Genomic DNA, 22,404 nt, shown 5'->3' on the forward strand with positions numbered 1-22,404 from the left:
ACCCAAAATAATTGCCTGCCCCTGGTTTATGTGGCAGGCCCCAAAGCATGAGTGATGGGGGGCATGTAAGCTCTCCCAGAAACATTCTGTCATTTATGATGGGCAATCAGCTAGTATACTTATAACCCTTGTCCTAGAAGAACATTTCTGTTTTGACCTAGGGAGGCACATAAGCTCTTCCTTTCTCTAAATGAGCAGCCTCTACAAACTCTACAACTCCCTACTTGCAGCAAATGGGTGCGTCTGAACTCCTGCCTCTAGGCCTCAATATTCTACTCTTCGGATCCAAATCTGCCACAGCGGGGAGTGACGCAGAGGAGATGGACACTCCTACCTTCTGTCTAGTAGCCAGTGATTATGGCTCTAGTCCAGGAAGTCAAAGACCTGGTTTCCAGGCACCCAGGGGCAGATCCAGGGGTGGTGCAGCACCACTGTCACAACTCTCAGAGCTCACTGGCACTTCAGCGGAGCTCCTGCTAGGAGCTTCATATGCACTGCAAGCTGTACACAGTCGCCGCTAGGTGGTGTGGGCTCTGCCTGGGATCCCTCCTTTTAAGCAGCTCTGGAGGATACTGCGCTCTTCACTCTTCCCCTCCATTCTCCCCTCTCCCTGCTGCATTCAGGAGAAAAGAAAAGGAGAGCTCGCTTGCATCCGGATCGCAGAAAGGGGCTGTGGCTACATTCCCTTCAGCTGAGGCATGTGTGCAATAAACTCTCTTCATTGTGAATGTGCCCGGGCCCAAGGGGGTGTGATCACACCCCTGTCACCACAATCCTGGACCTGGGCTGCCTACTCTACAGGTATCTGAACACTTATCTTCCACCTCCCATAAACCAATAAGACTGGGCAGGAAGCCCTCACTACCAAGCTGTGTGGGGGCACACAGAGGTCAGAGAAAAAGTGAAGCAAGATGAAGCCTGACTCTATACCCTTCTATTGTGTTTGAAAAATAGTTTTCCTACTGCATATTACACCTAGTATTCTTTTACCCCATCTAATATTTATAGTCTACTAATGAACTGCAAAGTGGAAAGATTTTTCTGAAATTAACAAAACAGACAGACTGGATCTAGTAATTAACTAAGAAATGAAGTACAAAAGGGCAGCAATGTTTATAAATAAGCCCTGGGAAAAGGGAAAGGGAAAAAATGCTTTGAACTATTATATCAAATATGATGTTGGTGCCTAATAAATCATAAGCCTGAGATTTTCTAAGTAGCCTGCATTCAGGAGATGGATCAGATGACCTTTTAAGGTCCCAACCAGGCCTATTTTTTCCCCCAAGTCTGTTCTTATGTAATAATATTAGGTGTCTAGCTCCCACTGAATTTAGGTTCCCGTGAAAATCCACAAATAATTACAACACTAACAATAATTGTAGTAAGTACATCATGACTCTTCTATCTAGTTAGACTGGTAATTGTGAGGACCTGTACAACATTTACGACACACTATATCCAGCCATTATGCTACTGAATGACAGAACTACATAGTAAATGTTACTCTAGCTTCTCTAAAATTATAGCATATATACAGTATGATTTTACATTCCCTTCTTAGCGAATCAAATATAATAAGAAATATTAAACCAACATGTTCACTTGAATCCAAGATGAGGTCCCCCTTACTCCTCCTCCAATAAGCATAAGGGAACAAGAAGCCTTGTCTTGGATTTCAGTATCACCCTGGGACAGGCATCAGCTTAGCTCCAGCTTTGGCCTTGGGTCCCAGCCTGAAGCCAGAGCTGAGCTGCTGCCTGCCCTGGGCTGGAATAGCTCATTTGGCAGGGGAGGGGCACATGACTGGAGTGGGTGAGTGCAGGGAGTCTGTGGGGAGGAACCTGCAACCCCACCACTTGGCCCTCTGCCTCTGCCTGTTCACCACCTCTTACACCCTTCTCCCCAGCTGCCTCCTCCTGCCTTACCTTCTGCTTCACCTCCGGTCCCTACAGCCCCAACCCTGCCTGGCCAGGAGGTATCGCCACTTCTCCCTGGTTGGGATCTCTCTGCTGCTGAGTGCCCCAGATCTGGAGCAGAGCTGCAGCAGAAGGCAAGGGGGGAGGGGGGACAATGATGCAGGGGTGGGGCAGTCCGGGGCTGGGACCATGCTGCTGACTGTCCTGGGGAGCAGAGCTGTGGCAGAATGTAAGAAGGGGCTGGAGGGAAACAGGCACAATGTGCAAGGGATGGGGGTTCAGGCTGCAGGGGAGAGCAGGGGATGGAGGTGGCAAGAAGTTGGGGTGCAGGCACCGGGTGCAAGGGGCAAGCAGGGTGGGGGGTGGGGGGCAGGCTTTGTGGAGGCAAGGTACAGGGGAGCGAGAGGAAGGCATGCAGCCCTTCATCCCAAGCTGCTGCTTTCCTCGCCACAGCAGTGGGAGCCAAGGCAGGTAGAGGGGGAATGAAATTAAGACAATCTTCCACTAATTACATTCTATACTTGGAAAATTATAACAAATTTATAAATTTTCCTTGTATAGAATCTAATTATTAGGGGGTCATTTAAAATTCAAAGTTGTCTTGGATTATGTAAATACAGTAACACTATTAAATAACAGATCTTACTTCATTTACTCATTAAATAAGATTTTTTTTTAAATCACCTGAATGCTAATTAAAGATAGCATAGTTACACAAACTATATAAACTAGAGTAACCAAAAAAAGCATCACTTAGAAATTTGTCTTTCCTTTTGACTCACACTTTGTCAACAAGTTTTTTTGTCAGAGTCATTATATTCATTTGCTGTGATACATCTTCACAGGGCTTTATCTTTCTTTCTGTTTTTGAAAATGCTGCTTCTGGTGAAAATGAATGTGTGGGAATTTCTTCTTTTCCTACAATGAACCTGGAAGGAAACCAAAAAGAGAAATGATAATTGTAACTGTTGTATATAAATATATGTAACTATATATATAGTATATACACACCTTTTATGTACAACTGTGTGTGTGTGTGTGTGTGTGTGCACGCACACGTGTGTAAATGGGATTTCAGTTGCTCCTGATTGTGCAAAGCATTGATCCTGAGGAGATGGAAAGGCTTGTGTCCCAGTTTGAAAAAAATCAGTATACTGACTTCTATTTATTCTCATACACATAAATACAAAACTCTTTAAAAATGAAATTAAAGAAAAAACCTGAAGAGTGCAAACAAACACAGCTCTTATAATGGAAAACACGAGATGAGAAAGTGAAGATGTTCATACAGGAGGTCTCCAAGAAGTTTCAGAAGAGAAGAGGGTAACACTGGAGCAGATGATCAGGACTGTATTTGTAAAATGGGTACTGTGTGTTCATTTTGGTGTATGTTAAAAGTATATATAGAGTGTTCCCCTAAAGAAGGTTGCCTCATACCTGATTCATGCTGTTTGTAATTTTGTTAAACTTTAAACAATTGAACTGAAGTTTTCCAAGCTTGGTCTCTAAGTCAGAATCATGGCCATCCCACACCCCCAAAATTTTTTGAGCAAAATATAACAGCCATTTCAGAAAATGTAGGAAGTGAAAAATAAGCAACTTTTGCAATATGAACAAACAGCCTTTTCTGAACAGCTCGTTTTCAAAGGGGTTTGAACAAAGAATATAAAATCTGGGAGGGAGATGAGTCAGCCTTTTTCTGTCTCCCAGGATCTAAGACCAGATCTGGCCAAGCTATACGCCATTAAAATCAATATTGGGAAGCGTGAAGGAGAGGTTGCCAGGCACTTAACTTGTGAAATTCTGAAAGTTTTGACTTTGACATTTCATCTGCACCATGAGAGCTCTCATGCTCTATTGAGAGTACTGTCTACATTGTGACTAGAATAATAGTACAAATATGTGTAGTACAAAAGTATTGCTTGCAAGGGGATGTAGATGGAACAGATCCTTTTATCTTTGGTCTGAGGAAGGAACAAAGGGTGAGGCCAGAAAACAGTGAATTCTAATTCTCAGAACAACTTTACCAATTCTGCGAACTTTGTAACACTTATTGAGCATGACCTCAATACCTCCGTGTTAGATGGGAGTCCCACTGTATAGAGGGAAAAGAGGTTTGGAAAAGTTATTCTAGTCTAGATAGGTTCTTATGCCATGTTTATTACCCAAATATCTCTGAACCTTCCCATAGTGTATTAAGACACATGACTCAAATCACCTGAGGTGTATTCCCTTCACCTCCAAAGAACTGCAAATTGGAACAGTTTTTTCTGAAATCAACAAAAAAAAGATGGGCTGAATCTAGTAATTAGCTTACAGGTAAAGTACACCAGGGAAGCAATATTTATAAATAAGCCCTGGAAAGGGGGAATGGGAATAAAAATTCTTTGAACAATTATATCAAATATGCTGTTGGGTCCCTGTAGCAGAAGTTTGTGCAGCGAGCTGATATTTCAATCATATGTTTGGGGAGTATTTGTTTTAAAGGGTTCTTTTTTAATATCTTTGCTGGTATGTATTAGTGCTACAAGAAAGCAAGGCCAAGGAGCATACCTTACATATGAAGCAGAAGCTGCTGTGGTTTGGGATGATACTTAAATGCTGCAGGATTTCATTCAGCAGCTTAAGACTGGCTCTGAGAGACCTCTATCTGCTACAGAGAGGAGTGTAGACATTGACCATAAAGTAACACCCTGGCGTTTTAGGTGATCCTTTAGAGCAGTGGTTTTCAAACGTCACAGGGCCTTTTCATATCACTTCTTCTGCCATGCAGTCCCTAGGACTGGGCCACGTGAGCTGATGCAGAGCCAGGTGATGCAGCCCAACAACGAAGGCGCACTGCCTTCCAGCCCACCCTGCCACTACCCTCAATCTCTCTGATGACCTACTGCAGAAGCCCAGGGCTCTGGGCAATACAGTTTGAATACCATTGCTTTAGAGATTAGGGCACAAGCCACAAATTACGTTAAAGACAAAGGTTTTTAACTTGTTTCAGAAGTCTATAGGAAGCCAAAGCACATTGTTGACACATGAATCCACATCTGCTGACTATTCACCTGCTTGTAGAGAAGTGAATCTGTGCAGGCCCTAATGATGTAGGTGTGGTTCCCCATTACAAAGTAACTTCTGAAGGAACTGGGAGTAAAACCCAGGTTTCTGATACAGCAGAACAAAGACAGCCACACACAGAGCTAGCCATAACCATTCCGAAGTGGAACAAATCACACTCCAAAGGTAGTGATTAATGGCTCAATATCAGTGAGAGGAAAAGTCAAGTGGGATTCCTCAAGGGTCTGTCTTGGATCCACTATTGTTCAATATCTTCATTAATGATAGAATAGATTGAACTGAATGTATATTTAGTATATCTACAGATAACAATAAGGAGGGAGGGGAAACAGACAGGTGAGAGAGCAGGATTTGATTCAAAATGGCCTTGGTCAATTGGAAAAATGGTCTAAAATAAACTGCATGAAATTCAGTTAAGGAAAACTGCAAATAAAAGAGCAATCAAACACGAAGACGCAAAATGGTTATGACTGACCAGGCCACAGTACTGCAGAAAAGGACCCAGGATTATACAGACCTGCAAGCTGAATATGAGCCAATGAGGAAATATTGTTGCAATTAAAACCTTATAGCATTCTGGGATGCATTAACAAGAATATTATATGCAAGTCACAGAAAGTGATTCTTCTACTCTATTCAGCACTGATGAGACCACACCTGTTTTGATCACAGTGCTTTGAGAAAGATATTAATGAATTGGAGGAAGTCCACAAGAGACAAACAGAAACAATTACAGATCTAGAAACATGACATTTGAGGAAAGGTTTGAAAAATGGGGATGACAGTCTGGGAAAGAGAAGACTGAAGGGGAATCTGATATTTTAAAAGGGCTGTTATAAAAATTGCTCTTTGCACCCAATGGGATCAGGACAAGAAAGTAATAGTCTTTAGGTTAAATAACGAGGGTGTAAGGAGGTGCTGAAAGCCAGCAGCAGGCAGGCAGTAGCTGACTGTGCGGGCAGGAGGTTGGGAGTAATGATGATTAATAAATGAGGGTGGAGCCACAAAAAAGGTTGAAATTTCCAGAAGCAGAGTGCAAGGTGAGAGAAGAGAGGAGGCTGTCCTGCTCAGGAAGAGGCCCCAAGCCTGGCTTGCCCCTCTCAAGGTCTGAGGAAAGACGGCAGGGTTTGGTTTGGTTTGCACGCTTGCTTGTTTCATTTACTGCAGGGACAAGGCTCCTCATGTCAAATAAACTGGTTGGGAATCCTGAACACAGAGCTGGCTGGCCTGGATGAGGACGCTGCGGGAGTGACTGGCATACAGATAGATAGCTTTCTCACTAGGAACGTGGTTAGGCACTGGAGAGGCTGTTATTAGAAGTTTAAATACAGATTAGATAAACATTTGTCTGGGACAGTTTAGACCGAAACAATCCTGCTTTGAGCAGGGGTTGAACTAGATGACGGTCTGAGGTCCTTCCATCCATATTTTTCCTTGATATCATTATAAAATTCCATGCTTTCAGTATGTGCCTGGGTTTGGTGCCTATTAAATGGAGTTTCTGTATTCAGAAAACTTTGTCAGGACAAAGCATCATAAATGAACTGGACTCAGGACAAGCTACAGTAGCCATGGCACTCCAATACAATGAAGGGAATTGTGATTCCTAGCTCTGGGAGAGTGTGTGTTTATGGCTATACCTTTGCACATTCATTTTTCTCAAGTTCTTTCTAGAAAATCACAAATTAGGAAGTTTTCCCTCTTGCCCATTCTATGCTATACTCTCTTTGAAATGTGCAGTACGTCTCTTAGCATGAAAGATTTTATAACAGTATGGCCTCTAAGAAAATTCTGGGTTCACATAATTCAGCTACCAATGTACATAGAGGAAATATGAGATAAAAAGGCAGCTATTTACTTACTTAAGTGCAGAATATGTAAATCCTTTCAAGCCATCTTTGCACCTGAAACACAAAAAAGATACTTTGTTTTGTTTTGCAGGCAACATTAAAAAAACCCAACTCATAGTTTAAATACTGGCATAAAAGTTCCCTAAAAGGACAACAATTTCCCAGGGATGGAAAATAATGACTGTGTAACAAATATGGTAACAAAATATTAGTATCTGTACTGTGGGCCTTGGAAGTTCTTGGAACCTAAATCTGGAAGCCAGATACCCTTGTTTCAAAGTCTCCTTTAGCAAGAAGCTTTTAAAGCAAAAAGATTATTTTCTTTTTGTTTGTGAGTTTAATACTGACCAAGATCTACAGCAGAAATGATGTGAAATCATGGGTGGTCAAAGATTTGTTATTTTATTAAATAACTATGATAATCTTGACATAGCACAAGCTTACTAAAAGGGATGAGAAGTGTTGAGAAGTGCTCTGGACACCATTTGTTTCTTAAAAACATGGCAATGAATTTTCCAAAAGAGTTATCTGATTTGCAGCGCAGCATCCTTCCTCACATGGGGCTGAATTCTGTGATCCATATTTTGGGGGAAAAAACACCTAGCAAAAGGTATGCCAGGCCAATTCTGTGGTGGCTGAGTCTGAATATAAAGCTCTTTATGTGTAAATACTAAAACTGATTAGGGCACAACACACAAATTGACTCTAGCTCTTTAACTGGCAGCTGGAGTTGTAGGATTTAGGATTTAGGCATTTTTCTGCAGTGGGCATGTGACTGCAATTGGAGCCTGCAGCTGCTATGGATTCTTCCTGGAAGACTTCTCAGCGTACCAGGGTAATGCTGATTGGGAAGCAAAGAGCTGTTCTGTTTGCATTTTTTTTCTTTTTATAGGAATGTAAGTCAGGGGGAAATGCGCTGCTCACAAAATACTTGGAACAGAAAATATTATCACATTTATTTTGTGCTCTAAAGAACACAGCATGCACTAACAAAAGAAAATCCTGCCCTTAAGGTAGCTGTCAAAGAGAATAGCTACAGTTAAAGACTGGTTGTGCCATGATACCAACACAGACCAAACTGCCTCAAGAGACTCTAGAAGCACCTTCCAGGGAATATTTTACTGTTATTTCCTAAACAGGGTTTTACTGAATCGAGTGGCTGCTACAGACTTGCCCCCACAGACTCTCTATTGCTGTCCTGACAATATGTACTAAAGAAGTAGAAGAGCTTCCTCGTGCATCTTTCCCCTTCATTCAAGTGAGTGTGAACATAAGGCAACTTGTCCCAAAACTTCTGGACACATTTTGCTGAAGAAAGAAGGTCTCAAATTGACAAAGTCCAAAGAGCTGGCAGCCTACGGCCCATGTGCTCTTAGTGAGAGATGACAACATATTAAGTTCCCTTGGGAATTGCTTCACCAGGGTAAGACATCAAACACACATGTTTAAAGGGATTTAATCTTGACACCATGTGCATAGTTCCAGTTAAAGATCAAGCACAGTGTCAGGGAAGTAAACCTAAAAATAATTACCCTTCTAAAAACTGCTGTCCCTTAAAATACATATCCTATTTGATATCTGATACAGAACTGTAGGTATTCATGACACCTTGCAAAATATAAGAAGTAACATTAATAATAATACTTTAAATGTATATAGGGCCTTTTAGGTGAATAGTCAAAAATATTTCTTTGACTCAGACAACACCTGTGGCATACATCTGCTAAGAATTTCAATACTGGTTTTACAGAAAGGTAAACTGAAACGTAAAAAGTAAAGGCCAGATTCATAAAGGTATTTAGGTGCTTAATGCATTTCTAGGAGACTTCGCCATTGAAATCTATTGCATGGAGTTACCGACACCTAAATATGAGGCCTAAATGGTTTGTACAAAAAGTCCCACAGCAAGTCATTACCTGGGAAGTTTGACACCACCTCCTCTAACTCATCCTACTCCAGTATCAGAAGTTAGGCCCTGAACCTACAGCTGATGGCATGCATAGAGACTGTTTTGCCCAACTAACTTCAATGTAGGCTACCTCTTATTAGTCACATTGGGTCATTTGTGTATGCAATATATCTTAATGCAATTTTATCTTCAATCACTCCAACAGAAGTGCAACTTCAGTTTGCAAATACTGAAAACAGCAATTACATTATCACACCAGTAGATGTCCCTAATCAACTGTTCTTCAAAGCACAGAAGTCCTCCTGGTACAATTCTTGACAGATATTGCTTTACTATTCATTTTCTTTAACACTTTGATTTTCTATTGCTTTACTATTCATTTTGTTTAATACTCAATGGAATTGTCTAATCATTGCTGCACTGATCTTAAATATCTTAAGATATTTCAATTAATCTAATGTAAACCATTTATAATATGTAATTCTACAAAATAGTTATGTACAACTCTTGCAGTTAGTTATGTACAACGAGCAGTTTTTGCATCCTGGACACCATGGCAGCAGCAGCTACCAACCTTATGCTTCACTCAAAGTCAGTGGCTGGGGCTGATACCCCACTCATCCATCCCAAGTACTGCTACTACCTATCCTTATTGATCACTTCTAATACTTTTCATCTTTTTTCCACAAGGGAACTGTAGACTTAATATACTTTATAAGGAAAAAACATTAAGTACAATGAAAGCCTTCAAATTAAATTAGTCTGGAGACTTAAGTCCTCTTATTTATTTAACAGTTACACAGCATGAGCAGCAGTAAAAGAAACTTCTTCACAATGCCCTGTCAATGTGCCCCCTGGTTGTGCCAGGACCAATTTAGGGTGTAGTAGTAAGACCTGTTGCCATTCCCTAAGACTGCTGAAGGAGGCACAAATTGGTGCCAGCTGTATACAGTAGAATTCATGATGTGAACACCCGACCATCATGAATCACACTGAGGCTACCAGCACAACCCACTCAACAGCCACAAACTTGTAATAATAGCTTTCATAACTTTTTGTCATTGAGCCAGTGGTGGAAGATTCCCTAATCCCATTAATGACACTTAAATCATACAAGCCTCCAAACCAGAATGATAAATCAGAATTCCCTGCCTGTCTGGATTATTGACTCTTTCACTCTTGAGATGTGGAGAAAAATGTCTGCATTTTTTGCTTCAAGACTAAGTCTTTGAAAACGGTAAAACACATTTTAAAAATCAGGAACACAACCTGAACAATACCTTCTATTTCATAGGTTGGGTCAGCATGAATTACCAATTGGCAGACTATGAACATAACGCAACTGGTATACGGCATCTTTTCCTACTACTACTGCAATCCTGAAAGTCACTGCGCCATATTTTCAAGTCCAAGCCTGGTAGAATTGAGGGCATAAACAGTATGTAATCTGGTTGCATCCAGCCAGCCAAAAATCCTACCACTGGAGGGAGTTAGCAGCTAGTTCCTATGCCAGCTTCCCACTTCCAGTTCTGGGGTCTGGCAAGAGAAGGAAATGGTGGGGCTTCAACAAGCTCTAATTTACAACTGGGTCAGGGTGAGGCTCAGAGCTGAAACAGCAAAAGAACTGAGTCATAACCAGCACCATGGGTCCCTCAACTTCCTGTGCCAAGCAGATATGGCCAGAGGAGAAAATCTGGCACATTTTACCCAAAGAAAAATAAAAGAAAAATGTAACAAGGCTATACACGTACACTCATGGAAAGGGTGCCACACTTGTGGAAACTCCTACCACAACCTAGCACGCTTCCCTGTGTAAAAGCAGAATTCAACCAGGACGTACAGTCAAGCTTCCACCCCACTCTGATTAGTGTGCGCACATGTGTTTGTGTGCGTGCAAACCTAATCTTCTATTATCACGCAGGGAAGGCAAGAGGTCTCCATACTAATTTTTAAGGCTAAATGCCAGCAATTATGTTTTCAATTTTCTTATTTATATTTTTACTAAAAAAACTGGTGTATTCCGTGTGACTGAATGGTATGTTCTGTGCAAGAAATCTGCTGGAGAAATAAATGTAATCATTGCAGCTCTACTCACAGCACTCAGAAGAAGAATTAGCTCATAGCAACACATGCTGTATTTAATGAAAATCACAATATTGCTTATGTTCCTTCAGGGCAAAAGTAAATGAAAAAATTCAACTTTTCCCATATAGAATTTTTATTATGGCTGTGTGCTTGGGGAATTCAGCGCACACAATGAATGTGCGCTTGCATATTAAATCAGCATATCCAGCCCATTAGGATGGAGAAGAAAACTAGTTAACACAGACTGTTTCTGCAAGACAGACACACCATGGTAATAATAATTTGTAATAAAATATGTTTAAGAAAGTTTAAAACGAAGTAGGCCCTAAAAAACATATGTAATACCAACTATTCCACTGGCCAGGATAGAAAATTCTCAGGCTCTCACCCAATGGAGCTACAACCCTAAATCTGATCTGCTGCAATTTAAAGCAGTAAAGCAGTTGTCTACTCTTCATTGTGAATTGCATTGTACTATCAACCAACTTTCTCTTCATACATTTTAAAGCAGCTCATACTCTCTCTTTTGCTTCTGTTCTAACCTTTGTTTCTTTTGATCGTTTTCCTAAGTTGCCTTTAGTCACCCCATCTTTAGTTTTCTCCTTTTCTCTACCTCCAGCCACTTACATCTCCTCACACTTCTTTTGCTTATATCCACTTTTTTTTCTTAACCCATTATTTTAAACTCTTACGCTATGTCCAGATGTGCAGGCACGTGCAGTTTGCAGTGCCACGAGCTGCATATGTGAAATGTTAAAACATGCCCCATGCTGCAAATTTACAGCACTGGGGCCAAATTTGCAACTGGCATTTCACTGTAGCAAAAAAAAAGTGCAGGGAAAAAAGGGGCACTGAGAATGCAAAATAGCATGCGCCAGAACAAACGGAAGATTGGTCCTCCAGTGAGATGCTCTGGCTGCTGGCTAGAGCATCTCTATTGCTCCATTTGTGCCCCTGCTGCTCCAGTTTGCCCAAAGTGGCACAATGTGTCCCGCAACAAAGCACATGTGCAGGGGTGTGCACTGAGGCACAAATTTGTGCCACTACTATTTGTACCACTGCAAGCACCCCCCCCCCCGCATGTCTGGATGCGGCTATACTATCTTTTGTCTTTCCTTCCACTTTTCTTACAAGAGACACGTGCTATCTCTTCTACCCATCTGCTCACACTTTTCTTGCTCAAGAGAATCAAATTGATTTTAATTAGGGAACTGAAAGGGTGAATTTTAAATTAACAACTCCAAACAAAAATGGTTTCAGAAGTGTCATAAAGCATTTGAAATCAAGTGGATATAATGAGTTTTAGGGACACCTGCATAATGATTGTGAGCCAGAGGGGGAAAGGTATTATTTATTTAAATTTAGTTCTATTGTAAATTATATGAGAACAGCTTGCTTGTTTGCTGGCTCTGAAACACAGAATTGAAATTAAACAATAACTTTCCTATAAAATCTGAGAAAAACATGTTACTTTATGGGATTAAATGACTTCTCAAGATCCTGCATTTCCAGACAGTAAGATCTTTCCCAGAAGACTATTTGTGCAAAACAAAAAAATAAAAAGTTATTTTAAATTAAATATTTGAGATGCCGGAACAAAGGAGAAGCTGACCTCTCTTTCTGGTCTCCCAATAAGGCCTGAAGAAATAAAGAAGGCTGAGACCCAAACAAACTCTCAGGAAAAAATTCTCTCTGATGCTTTTCACACCTGCTCAGCAGGCCTTTTAGCCATTAAAGTAGACAACATGGTAGTATTTCTAACAATGGGTTATCATTAAGCTGCCTTCGATTTGTATGGATCCTTCACCAAAACCAAATCTTCCAACGATTTGAACAGGTGTTAAATTCTTAGATAAATCAAAAGTCACTGCTAGGTGACCTCACTATCTTTGAGGACATTACTACATACAACAGCATCAATCAGATAAGAATCTGACTCCCTTGTCTTACTGACAGACATGGAGAAACTGGAATCTGAACTTTCAAGTCAAATTTTTGGGGCAAGGAAACATTCTGGTGTACATGAATATACAGCAGCATATTTTGAAGACCCACCTCCAAATATGGTCCAAGAAGCCAAAACAGGCAATGTGCCATTTGGGGCTAAAAAAAAGTTAAGTTTTTTGTGATTGCAGAGCTGCTGGCCATTATCTTTGAAAACTCGTGTTGATCAGAAGAGGTCCTGGTCGATTGGAAAAAGGAAGTATAGTGCCTATCTTTAAGAAATGGAAGAAGGAGGGTTCAAAGAACTACAGACCAGTTAGCCTCACTTCAGTCCCTGGAAAAATCATGGAACTGGTCCTCAAATAATTCATTTCTAAGCACTTGGAGAAGATAAAACTGATCAGGAACTGTCAGCATGGATTCATCAAAGGCAAGTCATGCTTGACCAACCTGACAACCTTCTATGACGAGATGACTGGTTCTGTGGATGTGGGGAAAGCAGTGGCCACGATATACCTTGACTTAAGCAAGGGTTTTGACACTGTCTCCCACAGCATTCTTGCAAGCAAGCTGAAGAAGTATAACTTGGATAAATGGACTGTAAGATGGATAGAAAGCTGGCAGGATCATTGGGCTCACCAGGTAGTGATCAATGGTTTGAGGTCTAGCTGGCAGATGGTATCAAGTGGAGTGCCTCAGGGGTTGGTCCTGGGGCTGGTTTTGTTTAATATCTTCATTAACGATCTGGAAGATAGGATGGATTGCACCCACAGTGAGTTTGCAGGTGACACCAAGCGTGGGGAGTAGTAGATACACTGGAGGGTAGGGCTAGGATTCAGAGTGACCTTGACAAATTGGAGGATGGGGCCAAAAGAAATCTCATGAGAGTCAACAAGGACAAGTGCAAAATCCTGCACGTAGGATGGAAGAATCCCATTCACCACTACAGACTTGGGAACAATTGGCTAAGCAACGGCTCCTCAAAAAAGGACTTCTGTGTTAGTGGACAATGAGATGAACATGAGCCAACCGTGTGTCCTTGTTGCCAAGAAGGCTAACAGAATACTGGGCTGCATTAGTAGGAGCATTGCCAGCAGATCAAGGAAAGTAACTATTCTGCTCTATTCAGCACTGGTGAGGCCACACTTGGAGTAGTGTGTCCAAATTTTGGCTCCCCACTATAAAAAGCATGTGGACAAGTTGGAGAGAGTCCAGCAGAAGACACTCAAAATGGTGAGGGGGCTGGGGTACATGACTTATGAGTAGAGGCTGAGGGACCTCTTAATCTTTTTAATCAGAGAAGACTGAGTGGGGATGTGATAGCAGTCTTTAACTAGTTGAAGGGTGGTCCCAAAGAGGATGGAGCTGGACTGTTCTCAGTGGTGGCAGAAGACAGAACAAGGAGCAATGGTCTCAAGTTGCAGCAAAGGAAGTTTAGGATAGATATTGGGGAAAAACTTTCTCACTAGGAGGGTGGTAAAGCACTGGAACAGGTTACCCAGAGAGGTGGTGGAATCTATATCCTTGAGGTTTTTAGGCCCAGCTCGAATGATCTAGTTGGGGCTGGTTCTGCTTTGAGTAGGGGCTTGGACTAGATGACCTCATGAGGTCCCTTCCAACCCTAATTTTCTATGGGTACCTGTACACACCATGGGGTTTAATCCTCATTAAATTAAATAGGTTTATAAAATTTAAACCCATTTATTTTGAAGCATCGCATCAGTGTTTGCATACACTAGGCTTTTGAACAAATTAAGTCCAGTCCTCAGCCGGCACCACAGGAGACTGGAACAATCCAGCACTGCTCCCCCAGCCCAGGGCCTTCCACCCCATACCCTGCCACACATCTGTGGGAGCATGGAGCTGGCAAAGATCAGAAAAAAAAAAAAGCAGAAGCAATTTGAAAGCAGAAGCAATTTGAAGGGGTGAAGTACAAAACAGTCACATCTCCATCTGATGGACAAAGAGGCTCATTACATATCTTTGAGTGCCTTTGTTTTTGCACACAACAAATCCATGAATGCAACGCGTTAATTTGCGGTGAGCCAAACTGAACTATGCCTAAGGAGTTCTACTTTAATGCATCAGAAAGACTTTTAAAGCATCTGGAAAACCCACTTATGCAAACAGTCATGCCAGTGCATCGCAAGAAAGGGCCAAAAACATGGCATGTACAAAGGCTCTATGATTCTAAGTTGATAGGATTTTAATTACACTTATCCCCCAAACTGGCCATAATGTTCAGGTATCATCTCTCAGTTGTGATCTTCAAATTATACCAGATGTGGATCCCTTAGCTTACTTCAGCTATCTAGGTAGTTTTGAAGGGAAATTCTAGTATGATCCATTTTTCTATCATCACTTTGGCCTTGTCTATAATGCTAATAAAGTTTCTAATTGCCCACACTTTTCACTGCAGAGCTCACACAGCTTTGAAAGAGGGACCTATCACATACAAATAGCACCTTGCAGAGATATACTATCCAAAAAAAGAAGTCTGTTACAGATGGTTTTGATCCCACAGAATTTTGCAGGAAGCAGAAAAATAAATTCTCTCTTACATGCAAACAACAAACATCACATGAAGGCACTTGGGAATGTTGAAGTGAAAGGAATCCATTCCATTCATCAGCTCCTGGTATCATTAAATAAAAAGATTCCTAAATAGCAAACCTAAGCCTTCCTTCAAGCTACTCCCTCATATCCTATCTTCTTCCAAGACCGAATAACTCTTTCTGCTTTCAACATTTTTATCTTTAGGAGAAGGCTGTTTACCAGTAGTTCGTGCCTCTGCAGCAGCACTTGGTTGCTGGCCAGCCCCTTGGTGCTGGTGGTGTGAACATCATTTCCTCACTGGCACTACAGAAATTGGTTGAGCGAAGGAATAGGGTCTGGTTTGCCTTAACCTTCCTATATTGAGGCCGATCTAAGGGTAGGTGTGATAAGCTCTGTGAAGGTGAATTCAAAGAATTGCATAGGACAGAACATCAAGCACCTGGAGCTTTCTCTCCTACAGATCCTGTGGACTGTAATAGATCCACCCATAGACTACAGAGATCATTCTACAATATGGGGAGGGAAGAATCCAAAATTCTGTGAAGGAATTGTATCCCTTTGTCTGTTCTCAATTTAACATGGGACAGGGTGATCCATTCAAGAAGCTTGGCTGTATAAAGAGAGCATTTTATAACCACACTTAGAATGAAATGTTTTAAAGTGTTGCGGGATCATGACATAAGACCCATGACTCCTATAGAGAAAATCTGTTGGGGCAATTTTACGATGGGGAAGGGATTTAAAAACTAAGAATTTTTTCCCTGTGAGTTCTCTCTGTTTTAGACTATGCATTTAGTTACTCTCTGTCCTTGCCCGTGGGTCTTAGCTATTCAAGCCAAAAAAATATGACGGTAATTATCAAAGTTAGTATCAGGAAAAATATCTTATTTCCTGCTCTACTTTTTCCATTGAAAACTACATCATACTAGTTAGTATCACCCAAAAAGGGTGTAAGAGTCCAAGGTTTATATAAGCAAAATGCAAAAGTGCAACAGTATTATAGCCTCAATTCAAAAAAATAGGTAGAAAACATATTTATGTTGTAAGATAGGAGTTGTGTTCTGAAACCCTTTTTAAACTGATCTAAAATATTTTCCATGTTTCCCTAAAAGCAGGGACAAGCCATAACTTGAAAAAATACTACAGAATTATTACAACAGATTAACTACATCAATGTCAAAAGGGGGCAAGCTCTCAAAGGTTTAAACACAAAAGATTGTGCTAAAAATGGTCTTTTTTAGTGTAGTCAGGATATAAATGCAATGCAAGAGCAGGGGAAGTCTTCTGGCTTTTACCTTCTATATATATAAAAATTGAGACGTATGTAGACAATTCTGTGGTACAACTGTAGGGTAAATATGTGCATTTTTTCATCATTTCATAGTAATCATTTGAGAGTTATCATTCTGGAATTCAGAAACTGAGTGTATTGGTATGTAAATCAAGAGTGCAAGTATGTATTCCTAAACACCTTTTCATTTTGCTTAAACCATAAGGCTAAGTACAGGCAGTCAAAAAGCCTAAGGCTGAATTAGTTCCATCTTTGAACGTTAGTCTAAACTCAAGAGCTTGAACTCATAAGCTACCGAACAGACATTCACTTTTGATTCTGGAAATACAGCCACATGGCTGCTGTGGCCCAGGCTTTGAAAGCTGGTTGGGAAAAAGAATCATATAATCATAGTAATTAAGGCCTGGAAAGGACCTCAAAAGATTTCATAGACATTAGGGGTGGAAGGGAGCTCGAGAGATCAGAGTCCAGGCCCCTGCCCCAAAGGCAGGAAGTCAGCTAGTGTCAAAGGATCCCAGCAAGATAAGCGTTCAAACGCTTCTTAAAGGAGTCCAGAGTAGGTGCTTGCACCACCTCTGGAGGGAGTCTGTTCCGGGCCTTGGGGGCTCAGACAGTAGAGAAGTTTTTCCTTATGTCCAGCCAAAAAGGTCTTGGAGGAGTTTGTGACTGTTGGTCCTTGTCATCCCTTGGGGCGCTCTGGTGCACAGATGTTCTCCCAGATCCTGATGCACACTCCTGATGTGCTTATAGGCTGCCACCAGGTCACCCCTGAGCCTGAGCTTTTCCAGGCTGAAGAGTCCCATGGCTCTCTGTCTTCATAAAGCCTGTTCTCCTGCCCTCTGATCATGCACTTAGCTCTCCTCTGGACTCTCTCAACCTTCTCTACATCCTTCCTGAATTGTGGAGCCCAGAATTGGATGCAGTACTCCAGCTGCGGCCTCACCAAGGCCAAGTACAGCAGGAAGATGACATCCTGAGATTTACTTGAGAAGCAGCTATGGATGCAAGCCAGAGTTTGATTTGCTTTACCAGATGCGACACGTTCATCTTGTGGTCAATCATGACCCCAAAGTCTCTTTCAGCCTTGGTGCTAGTGAGCATAGCACTGCCAAACCTATAAGCATGCTGCGGGGTTTTTTTCCCCCCCAAGGTAGAGTACCTTACATTTGTCAGTATGAAAGTCATCAGGTTTGTATCTGTCCACATTTTCAGCCTATCCAAGTCAGCCTTGACCATCAGCCTATCCTCTGGTGTGGATGCTCTACCCCAAAGTTTGGTGTCATCGGCAAACTTGGCCAGTCCACTTCTGACACCTGCATCCATGTTGTTGATAAAGACATTAAATAGAACAGGTCCAAGGATGGAGTCTTGGGGACACCACTGGTCACGGAGCGCCATGATAATTCACTTCCATCATCCATCACTCTCTGAGTCTGGCCTCAGAGCCAATTCTCCAGTCCAACCCTCCCACCCTGGGCAGGAATACTGCTGAGATCAAACGATCCCAGCAAAATGTCTGCCAAGTCTCTTCTTGAAGACTTTCAAGGTTGGGGATTGCAGCACCTCCTTGGGAAGTCTATTCCAGATTCAGGTCACCCTTAACATAAAGAAGTTCTTCCTTGCATCCAACCTGAAACCATCCTATAACAGTTTACGGTCATTACTCTTGTCCTCCCCTGGGTCACCCTAGTGACCAGTTTCTCTCCCAGCTCCTGATATTCACCCCTTTGATACTTATAGACGGCCACCAAGTCTCCCCCCAGCCTTCTCTTCCCCAGGCTGAACAGTCCCAGATCCCTTAGTCTTTCCTCATAAGGTTTTTCCTCTGGGCCCTTAATCATTCTCGTGGTCCTGCTCTGGATCCTTAAGATTCTCCACATCTTTTTTGACATGCAGCACTCAGAATTGGGCACAGTACTCCAGCTGGGGTCTCACCAACGCTGAGTAGAGAGGAAGTATAACTTTCTTCGCCCTGCTCGTAATGCATCAGCTAATGCATCCCAGTATGCTATTAACTTTGTTGACTACAGTGTTGCACTGGAGGGTCAGGTGTCATGATTTACCACCCCTCAGAAGGAGGGGTACACTTGAAAACTACACCTAAAATTCTTGCTCCACAAAGCTTAAGGGAGAAGAATAAGATGAAATAAAACACCATGGTACTGCACCATGAAGTTTAATATTTAGCTGGTCAGTTCAATAAGATATTCTCTACACCTCTATCTTTTGAAAACTGACATTGCTTTTCCATCATTCAGTTTTAACCCTTTTCTAAGAAGCTCTGCAAAGGGAAGGTGGCACTATATTTCATAAAAACAAACTTATCCTTTGAAAAATAAGCTGAGAAACAAGAAACCATAAAAGAAACTCAAAGCATTAAGATGTGTCAGCACGGAGCTGCTCTGAGGGCATTAGAACAGAAGAAAATGATAATTAAACGTTATGAGGCATGCCAGAAACATTTCCTTTGTCTGCCTCATTTGTTGAGAATGAAAGTTTGCATTGTTTTAAGAACAATACAAAGCATAACCTATCTAGTACATTGCTAAAAGGAAGCAGTCTCAATAGTCTAATTTAAAATTAGCTTTTTAATTCAAAGTGGCTTGTTAACTATAATCAAGACTAAATTAGCTCTAAAGCAGAGCTTTCCAAACTTTTCATGTTGGTGACACACTTTTTAGACATGCATCATTTCGCGACACAGTAATTCAGTTCCGGGGGAGGGGCCAAGGGAAGCAGACGCGAGTAAGGGAGCTCCGCGGTGCCCTTCTGCAAAATTTTCTGCATTTCGCGCGACACACCTACAGACTGCTGCCGACACACAGTTTGGAAAGCTCTGCTCTAAAGTCTGAATGCATCTGTAATAGCTCCATAGTTAGGGTTGCATGTTGATTTGCACTAGAAAGGTATCTAATTCCAAATGGTAATAGTTACCTTTGCAATGCAAGAGTGGACTAAAGCATTTCGAATGTCAGGCAGTTAGATGTTCCGGTTCTGTACCATGAAAAGGCTCTATAGCCATCTTCAATTGCTTCCTTAGAATTCGTAGAAGTTTATCTCTCTTTCTCTCTATATATATGTTATTGTATGGTAATACTTACCTTTTGCAGTGCAAAATTAGTAGGTTTATATATAAATTCACTGACAGTGTGTGTGTGTGTGTGTGTAACCTCTTGAAAACAACAGCCGTCTTCCTTTGTAGCAAAACATAACTTTTCATATGGACCTTATTTTGTTGGCTTTCTGTAGCATGTTCCTTTTTATATTGTTATCTTTAGTCCATAAAATCATTGTAAACTGTTTCCAGTTATATGACTTTCTCATCAAATTGAGTTTGATATTGAGGTAAATTAAAATTGATCAAGTCCCTGAACTTCTTAGAGATACTTTTATGAAGGTAGTTATGCTATTTGCATTGCTTTTCAAGTTTCTCAAGAGCCTCCATAAACTGCAAGGTTTTCCCATGATTAGATATATCAGTGATGTTAATGCACGGTGAACACCGATACTTAAAGCCAAAGGTATCTGATTTCAGTTTGATCTTAGTGGCCACAAGAGAGTGATCAGTGTCACAATCAGCACTATGACAGCTACAAGTAAGGATGACATTACTGAGATTGGGCTGCCTAGCGATCATAAGGTCCAGTTGGTGCCAGGGGCCAGATCTTGGGTGCCTCTGTGATACCTTATGGCACAGCTTCATTTCAAAAAAGCTCCAACAGCTTTTGTTCATTATCGTTCATACTTCCCGTATTATGCAAGTCCAGGAAAATTGGCCAGGATTCACTGTCAGTACCAACTGTGGCACTGAAGTCCCCCAGGAGATAGTCTCTTCAGTGTTTGGGATCTTACACGTAACACTAGTCATTTCTTTATGAAAGTTGTCCTTAACCTCAGCAAAAGAACAAACTATGGGAGCATAAGCACCCACTGAGGTGACTGTGCTTTCCGACGTAAAGGTGGACTTTGAGGATACTCTCAAAGCCATTCGATGGATTTTTGATCATTTCAAGAAGACTGCTCACGTATATCTTCAGGAATTTTCCCTTGCCAGAAGAACGTGTAGTATTTTTTCTTAAGAAACCACCTGAGGCCAGGTGTTTTTTGCAGTGCTTCTATGACAATGTTCAACTGGTTTAATTCTATATCTATCATGACTGTCATACGAGCATCAGAAATGTTCACAAGACTGTCAGTCAGGCCAGTAAACATGGTCTTAAAATTTCATGTTGAAATGTGGAGTATTGATTTTCTCTTTTTCTTTTGTTCTGGTGAAATTATGCTTCTGATTTTCAAGTTTTCTCTTGGCTCCAAGCACCCACTGGAGCAGGCAGACCATGGCAAACTGCACCTGACCAGGTAGGGGACTGCCCAGCTTTAGGCAGGCGAGAGCTGATCAATGAGATCTCTCTCACCAGCAGAGGCAATCCAGTGTCCCCCTCGTCACCAAATGAGCTGGATTTATAACTCTCAACTGCTACCTCCTGTGTTGAATCCTCATTTCAGTATCCTCACAAAGATGAAGTGAAGCTGGATTGATCTCTCCAAGGCACAAAAGCCTGGGCAATGTATATGCAGACACTGAGTTGCCCACACACCAGTGTTCCCCTCTCAGCCTTGCTGATTTTATTCAAAGAAAAGGCAGGTGCCAGTACATTTGGACCCAGCTTGGCTACAGGAGCCACCAGGCCAAAGGACATAAAAACAGGGGAAGATATAAAGAAAACTGGTAAAACTACTGTATTTAGTTGAATCTACGCTGACCCTGAATTTACAACCCTCTACTAATTAGATTTTATATATGGAAAATGTATAAATTTGTTATAATTTTCCAGGTACAGAATCTCATTACTGGAGGTATATCTTGAATTCATCCCTCTTCCACTGCTGCAGCTTGGGGGGTGGGTCAGGTTGCCCTCTGACCCTTACTTCTTCTCTCTGCAGCCTTCTTGCCCCCTGGCTCTGAGCTGTATTGGACAACAAGGGTGAAAAAGGGTGGATGGGTGGTGCAGGAGACTACTGTGGGTCTGACTCTGGGCCGGAGCCAGACTCAAGGCTGCAGCAGCTGCCTGCCTCCCCCTCCAATCTGTATAGGAAAACCTTGCATTTTACCCTTTGGTAAACTGCTGCAAGTTTCAGCACAAGTACGCCATAAACACAGTTTTGAACAGCATTTTTGCACCTTCTTATACATAGTACAAACTATGCATGATATTAATCCAAGGCCAAAAGATTCATGATTTGTCATACAGTTCATTGGACTGGGCCCCAGCACTTCAAGCCATGGTGACCCCACAGCCCAGTACTGCTCAGTATGTGTGAGCACTTCAGATATACTCCCTAAGTATTTCCCATGCTAATTAGCCCAGGATTTCTTGTCACAAGTCCTGGGACTCTCCAAAAATTTATATGTAGATTAGGTATGGGGCTGCTTGGTCCAGTCCCACCCCACAGAAGTCAGGGCCACACCAGTTATATGTGATGGGCCGAGAGAGGGAGTGACAGAGCGTCTCATTTACACAGGTGATTGATGATGTTTGCCAGACATTTAAGGCTAGTGAAGAAACAGGAATCATTGGAAATGGGAAAGAAAGGTACTACTCAGCTATAGGAGAGAAGAAGTTGAAATGTATTCAGTGTTCACTAAGAGTTGAAAAAGAGTTGGCACTGAGGAGGACCGGGTACTATGTCTTATTTAGATGGGCTTCATTAACCTAGCCTTGTTGCAGGTTCCTATCAGTATGTTTGCCCAATATGGGCCAGACATTTTACGGTCATGCTAAA

General features: G+C 41.7%; 1 protein-coding gene across 3 annotated transcripts in view; it reads right to left on the minus strand.

Moving 5' to 3' along the window:
- The window catches only part of TMEM135 (transmembrane protein 135), a 358,268-nt gene that overhangs the window by 41,265 nt on the left and 294,599 nt on the right, over positions 1-22,404 (minus strand). For all 3 annotated transcript variants that reach the window (XM_019488262.2, XM_059721829.1, XM_014605912.3), the window contains 2 exons: positions 6,848-6,889; positions 2,699-2,845 (listed from right to left, as the gene is read on the minus strand). In XM_019488262.2, coding sequence (XP_019343807.1) covers positions 2,699-2,845; positions 6,848-6,889 — 189 coding nt within the window. The remainder of the gene's footprint in view (positions 1-2,698; positions 2,846-6,847; positions 6,890-22,404) is intronic.

Source organism: Alligator mississippiensis, chromosome 1 (genome assembly GCF_030867095.1).
Source record: "Alligator mississippiensis isolate rAllMis1 chromosome 1, rAllMis1, whole genome shotgun sequence".
Taxonomy (NCBI): Eukaryota; Metazoa; Chordata; order Crocodylia; family Alligatoridae; genus Alligator; species Alligator mississippiensis.